At 37.3% G+C, this 7,016-nt stretch overlaps 1 protein-coding gene and 2 non-coding genes across 3 annotated transcripts; all 3 read left to right on the forward strand.

Moving 5' to 3' along the window:
* Positions 1-25: 25 nt before the first annotated feature.
* LOC104447543 (40S ribosomal protein S14-3) lies at positions 26-3,160 on the forward strand. The gene is made up of 6 exons (XM_010061269.3): positions 26-164; positions 261-380; positions 467-512; positions 1,052-1,137; positions 1,311-1,440; positions 2,729-3,160. Exons 1-6 carry the CDS (start codon positions 162-164, stop codon positions 2,794-2,796), a joined length of 453 nt encoding a protein of 150 aa, XP_010059571.1. The 5' UTR covers positions 26-161; the 3' UTR covers positions 2,797-3,160.
* LOC120293047 lies at positions 2,282-2,376 on the forward strand. Its single transcript, XR_005550706.1, has one exon. It is a non-coding gene; the product is annotated as a small nucleolar RNA Z266 (small nucleolar RNA).
* LOC120293046 lies at positions 2,532-2,626 on the forward strand. The gene has a single exon (XR_005550705.1). It is a non-coding gene; the product is annotated as a small nucleolar RNA Z266 (small nucleolar RNA).
* Positions 3,161-7,016: the final 3,856 nt, after the last annotated feature.

Raw genomic sequence — 7,016 nt, forward strand, 5'->3', positions numbered from 1 at the left:
GAACTCCAAAACCCTAATTATCTCCCCCCCACTCTCTATAAAACTTGCCGTCTCTCTCCCTACCTTCAACCTCAGAGCCGTCTCGTCGCAGCTTCTTCCGCAGGCGTTCGAGATCTCTCCTTCGACTCTCCTCCGCTGTTGCCCGACCCCAATTCTCCGTCATGGTAAGAGCCTCCGCACAGTCTCGTCGTGCTGAACTTTTTTTCCGAAACCGGGGATCTCGGTGATTAACCGCGGAGTCTGCTCGCTTCTTTTCGCAGTCTAAGAGAAAGGTCAGGGAGCCCAAGGAGGAGAACGTCACGCTCGGCCCGGCCGTGCGCGAGGGTGAGTACGTCTTCGGGGTCGCCCACATCTTCGCCTCCTTCAACGACACCTTCATCGTAAGCATTCTTTTGGCCCTCTCTTTCGCTTCGTTTTTGCCTCGATTCCGGGGTCTGACGACGGCCCGTGGTTCCCGCGCTTGCAGCACGTGACCGACCTCTCCGGGAGGGAGACCCTCGTTCGCATCACCGGTACGTCTCGTCATCTTGGCTTGCGGTGTGTTGTGCTTCCTTTCATTTTTGCCTCGAGATGCGTCGTGAATTGAATTGGGAGGTTTCGCTGATGTTGTTGTGTGCAACTTTGTCATTGTAAACTTTGTCATTGTGAATCTCTGGGTGCTGGTTGGTTGGTGTTGAAACGAAGATGGGCTTCGATAAATTTTAACTCTTTTTACAGTAGCAGTCGAAAGTTTTAATCTTTTTTTGGAAGCGAAATGTGCTTCCCTCATGTAATTCTACTTTCTAGTTACTTCAACGGTTGTAGGGTTCTTCTCGAGATAAGGGCGCAGTGTGTCCTGTGAAGTTCCTTTGTGTTGCCTGTCCTTGCATGCGCGGTCTATCCGTTCCGTGGGGCAAGTCGTGTTTGATTGCGGGTTGTCGATGCATCAGGTGTTCGGCTTGTTTAGCCATGAGGTCCTGCTATAGCTAGGTAGTTTAGCTGAAAGGTCGCATTGCTTCTACCCCTTTACTTAATTTCTTTCTCTAATTATTTGAATTTGTCGTATATTCAGGTGGCATGAAGGTGAAAGCTGACAGGGATGAATCATCGCCTTATGCAGCCATGCTTGCAGCCCAAGATGTGGCTCAGCGATGCAAGGTTTCCCCTTCTTTTTAGTCAAAAACCCGTTTCCTGATTGTGTGAAATTGTTTGTATGCATTATCCTTTTCGAAGTGCGATCTGTTACCGTTTCTGTTTCTGTCTTTGTCCTCTCTTGATATATTCCAGTTTCGTCAATTGTTGATGTAACTTTGCTCTGATGTGTTTTATAGGAACTTGGTGTTACTGCTCTTCACATTAAGCTTCGTGCCACTGGAGGAAACAAGACCAAGACCCCAGGTCCAGGTGCTCAGTCAGCACTTCGAGCCCTTGCTCGTTCTGGCATGAAAATTGGTCGCATAGGTATATTTCTTGTCGTTCTCGCATTTGGTTCTGATCAGTGGTGTGAGTAGTGATCTCCTAGAATACCTCTCTGTCCAAATTATTTAGTTAAAAATGTTGATTTTATGTACACATTTCTTTCAAGTTAGACCGTATCATTATGATAGCCGGCCTTTTTTGTAAAAGTATTTTCTTAGATCTCTTGGATAACATATTAGGCCAGCCTATTCTTGTAAATGTATCTTACTAGGCTCAGGCACATTGGTCTTGGGTTATATTGTTATTCTTTACTGCCACATCTTTTCCTCTCTCTCTCTCTCTCCTTTCTCTCACTCTCTCTGTAAGTCAAGCCCTAACCACTAAATTCTCCTGGAACATTCTTCGCACTCTCCTATGGTTCTCTCAAGTCCGTCTTCAGTTCAACTTTCTCAGCAAAAATATTTCTGCTTCGTTCACTGCTTTCTTTTGAAGCGCAGCCCTTAAGATCGCCTTTCAAAGTACTCAATGGAAGCGTTTTGAGTCATAGCTGCGCAACATGAAAGATGACTTTTTGGGTTCACTCTTTAGGGTTTTCCTCTAGAGTTCCCTTTTTCATTCCTGCCTCAATCTTTTTATGCAAGACATTAGCTCAGGATCTTTAATCTCACACTTTGGAATTCACTGATTGTAGCTTCCTCTGCTCTATCATGGGTTCTTCAATTTGTGGGATTTCAGGTCCAATGAAAGTTTGTGAATGTCTTGTTTCGCGGTAGGAGACATTAATTCCACTCTATACTTCGTTACTTTGATGATTATAACTCCCTCCAACTTAGATAAATTTAATTGTTATTCCTTGCAAATTCTGAGACTACTAATTAATTGCATGTGGCTAGAATGATGAGTCAAATGAAGTGGAAGGGATAAAATCCCTTGTGATCTTAACTCCTTAACGCTTATTGATATTCTGACTTGCCACTTCTATTAGTTGTTCTTGTTTATTATGGGGATGCTGTTGTGCTTCTGAGCTTTTGTATGTTTACATTTTAGATTGTCTTTACCCAAACCAAGTTGCTTGGGTCCTTCATCGGTTTTAAATTTTTAATCAAACTTGGATGATGCGTGGACATCAAACATGATATCCAGATTGATGATTGAATTAGATGTGTGAACGGCAATTTCTTCATGATCTCAATATCATGAGGCTTACTAATATTCTGACTTGTTACCATTGCTTTTTGCACCAGTATTTTGCTTCAGAAATTTTGTGAAATACTCTTTTTTGTTTCTTTCTTGATCATGTGCTCATGCAATTCTTTTGCTTGGTTATCAGAGGATGTGACACCGATACCAACGGACAGTACTCGCAGAAAGGGTGGTAGAAGGGGTAGAAGGCTGTGATTACTCCTGGCATCAGGCATGCAATTATGCTGCTTCTTTTTCTGCGATGTTCTGCATTAGAAGCAAGTTCTCGCTTTTGTTGCTGTTATTGTGATTAGTCTTAGGGGTTATATGTGGATGTTAAAATTCATCTCTTGAGCTGGTTTAAGACAAAAGTTTTGGATCTAGTTTCTCACCATTGATTAGAGCTTGAGCCTCATCTTCTCATCTTACACCTTGCAAGTGCCATGGAAGTTTGCTGATTGGTGCTCTGTAATTCACTTCTCTCTTCGTAGTTCTTGGATGCACCTGGGGAGGATTCGATGCTTTGTTGATGGTTCCTTTTGTTTTGCATCTGATCTGAAGTACTTTCGTCATACTGAAATAGGTATTGCCCACCATTTTATTTAATTGATTAGCATGATAGTCTGTTGCCAAACTGAATTAATACAACCTGATGAATTTTATGTTAGAAGCATTAATTTACGCCTTTTTTTTTTTTTTGTAACTCTTTAAAATTTTTACCTAACTCATTTTGACGAATGAATTGAATCGTGGCACGGGATTCAACTTAGCCTCTATGCAGTCTTTAGTTGCGTAAGAGGTTATAAATGGTCCCAAAATTAACCGTCGTTCTTCAACTTTGTCAGCTGAGTCGATTTATAGTTCAGTTGATTTTCATGAATGGCACAATCTAACCTAGTCGAATTGAACGGTGATGCGGTGATAGTGGGCTGGGATCAAGGGTCATTACCTAAGTAGTGATAGGGGACGCCGGGTTGGTCATTGTCAAGTGGCGAATTACAATTCCGTTAAGCCAATATTTAAAAGGATTTTAGAGTTTACTTTTAATGCTCGAAAATGTTTTTGAATTTCGTTTTCATGTAAATGTTTTATTGTCAAATTGAAAGCACAAATGTAGGTTAATGTCAACAGTATTCATATGTTTTGTGGAACGCAACAATTTGTTTTGGGAAATATTAGATTTATTTTTAGAAGGTAACCATATCAAAAAATGTAGCCATAGAGCGCGGAGCCCTATGGCTAATATCTCCCATCCTGGTTTGCACTTTCTAATCAGAAATTATGGTAGAGACGTGACAATTAGAGATTGTAATCCATCAAATTGGGCCGTGGATTAATGCGATGGTCTCCCTAAGATGATGAATAACGACAATCGCATCATTTCTAAATCATGGCTCGTCCAATACGCCGTGCGCGCCTTCGAGAGGACCCCAAGGATGTTACAATTGGTCATTGGAGGAGGTCTGGATCATCAATCGGGCTACGGGGTCATAACACCATGTCTTTTTGTTTCTTACCTTAGGCTTTTGCTTTTTGTCATGTTCGGATTATTTCCAATCGATAGGACAAATTAAGATTGTTTTGCACGTACCGTTTTGCAAGCCAAAGTCCAGCTTTCCCGCCTAGGCGGCTCCCGCATGGGCCTTAGGCTGCATAGGTTTTTTGGATTATTGCTGAGTTCTCAAGCGAACGGATCACTTTAATAGTCCCGTGACTTTCTGCCTTAGAGGGTCTTTCTTAATCTTTCTTCACTGATTTTTTGTTGCTTCTGTTGTTGGGGTACCCTGATGTAATGTCCCTCAAACTTTGGAAGAACCCAAAAATAAAACGAAGGGAATGATTAATTGATGTTGGAAGTGTTAGACATAAATGAGTGATTTTAGCTACGTTTCAACATCGATTAGAATCATATGTGGAAAATAGGATAAAAAATAAAATTGACCTTAAGTCATTATTCAAGTTTGTGTTTGTTAGAAATTGCGGAGATTCACAGAATTACGGATATACTTTACTAATCCAATTTTCTCATGTACTAATAGTGTATTTTTGAATAAGAGGGTTTGTGTTAAGCTTTATGATTAACCTTACGGAAATGGATGTTCGTCTCTTATAAATCGCTTCTCATCGAGGCGGTTACCAAAGGAAGTTGTCACAAAATGGTACTAATGTAGAAATCGTATGGTGGATAATTATCACTTAAAAGAGAAAATAAGTCAATGTCCAAGAATAAGTTTTATTTAAAAAAAAATCATATCCTTAAAAGGTAGAATCACATTATATATAATATTGTCCCACTTGATCATAGTATTTTCATTATTTGGATTATTCAACCAAAATCACGAAAACTTTATGATTAAAGAAAAGAAACAAATGGATGAATTATGGCAACGTGTCCTCTAATAATGAGTGATATCTTTCATGTATCACAATACATTTTATTTCTTTAATGTCAATCTATATATGACAACACATTTTAATAAATAAACCCTATGTTTATTCCATAATCAAGGATAGATATTATTCTCATAAACAATATAATGTGTACACCAAAATTGAGAATTAATATTAAAACAAAATAAGAGTTTCATACAACAAAAAATGTCTATATGACAAATGATCATATGATGGGATCTATTCCTGTACTAGTTACATGATTTAATTAAGAGATCATTTATCATCAATTTAGTGCTAATGTGTTCTATGAAGACTTTATTTTCCTTAATATTTTCTTTATGGCTAAATACTTGATGTCAATATGTTTACTTTGACAACTACTTTTGGTATTTTTAGTCATAAAAATCATAGTTGAATTGTCATAATATATTTTTTATGGCGTATAAATAGATTTAACGATTTTAAACCCAGAAATGAAACTTCTCAACTAAACACCATGCGAGGTAGCCTTAAAATAAGAAACAAACTCAACTTCTATAGCGGAAGTAGCAATTAAAGTCTCTTTTGCACTCTTTCACCGGCTAACATAAAATATATATCCAGATGTCGATTTTCGAGAATCAACGCAACCTGTGAAGTCCACATCCGAATAATGAAATACTTCTAGGTTGTCGGTCTATTTATACATAAGCATGTAGTCTTTAATACCTTGAAGGTTTCTCATCACTTTTTTTGCAACTTTTTAGTGGTCCATACTTAGATTATTATACTATCTTCTCAATATTCCCACAACAAAAGCAATGTCAAATTGAGTGCAAATTTATGCATACGTCAAAGTTCCGACAGTAGAAGTATATGGAATGTTATTCATTTATTCTATTTCTAGATTGTTTTTCGAGCACTAGCTTAAATTAAACCCGTTACTCTTCACAATAAGTGTTATAATTAATGAACAATTTTTTATCCAAAATTTCTCTAAAATCTTATTGATATAAGTTTCTTGGGATAGTCCTAAAATTCCTTAAGGTTTATCTCTATGGATGCTAGTGTTAGTGACACAAAATGCCTCATCCATATCTTTTATGTCAAAACTCTTAGAGAGAAATTGTTTCATCTCATGTAGCAACCTATTATCATTGGTTGCAAATACAATATTATCCAAGGAAACAAATTGTGCTCTTATTGACCTTTTGGTATATGCATTGATTTATGACATTTTCTATAAAATCAAATGAAGAGATGATATCATAAAACCTTAAGTACCATTGGTAAGATGCTTGTTTCAAACTATATGGATTTCTTAAACTTGCATATCAAATGCTCACCTTTATTAGAGGAGAATCCTTCAGTTGTTTCATGTAAATCTCCCCCTCTAGTTCTCACTGAAAAATGTCGTTTTTACATTCACTTGATGTAATTTTATATCAAAATGGGCAATCAATGCCAAAACAATACAAAAAGAATCTTTTTAAGATATAGAAGAAAAAGTTTCGTATAATCAATTCTTTCATTTTAAGTGAATCTTTTAGTGACGAGTCTAGCTTGCCCAATGAATCCTTCTTAATTTTGAAGACCTATTTACAATCAATAGTCTTCACACCATTAGACAACTCAATCAAATCCCAAATTTCGTTAAATGCCATAGAACTTATCTCTTTCTTCATCCTTCATGGCATTATACCATAAATCGAATGCATCACTATTCATGACTTGTGAAAACGTTTCAAGATCATTCTTAGCTCCAATATTATAGTCAAATTTTTATAAATACACAATATAATCATTAGGAATTACTGATTTCCTCATTCTAGTAGATTTTTTTAATGTTGTATTGACATTCTCTTATGGAGCGTATTGTTTAATCGGTTGTTCAACAGATTTTGGTAATTGTTGAACAACTAGATCTACTAGATCAATATCGGCAAGTTATGGAACTTTAATGATTGGTTGTTTAGGGGTGCATGATAACCCAAAATTTATGTTCCAAAAATAGTTTTTATATTCCAGACTTATTTCTGGAAGAAAAATTCGTTTGATAAACC

This window comes from Eucalyptus grandis, chromosome 4, assembly GCF_016545825.1.
Source record: "Eucalyptus grandis isolate ANBG69807.140 chromosome 4, ASM1654582v1, whole genome shotgun sequence".
NCBI lineage: Eukaryota > Viridiplantae > Streptophyta > Magnoliopsida > Myrtales > Myrtaceae > Eucalyptus > Eucalyptus grandis.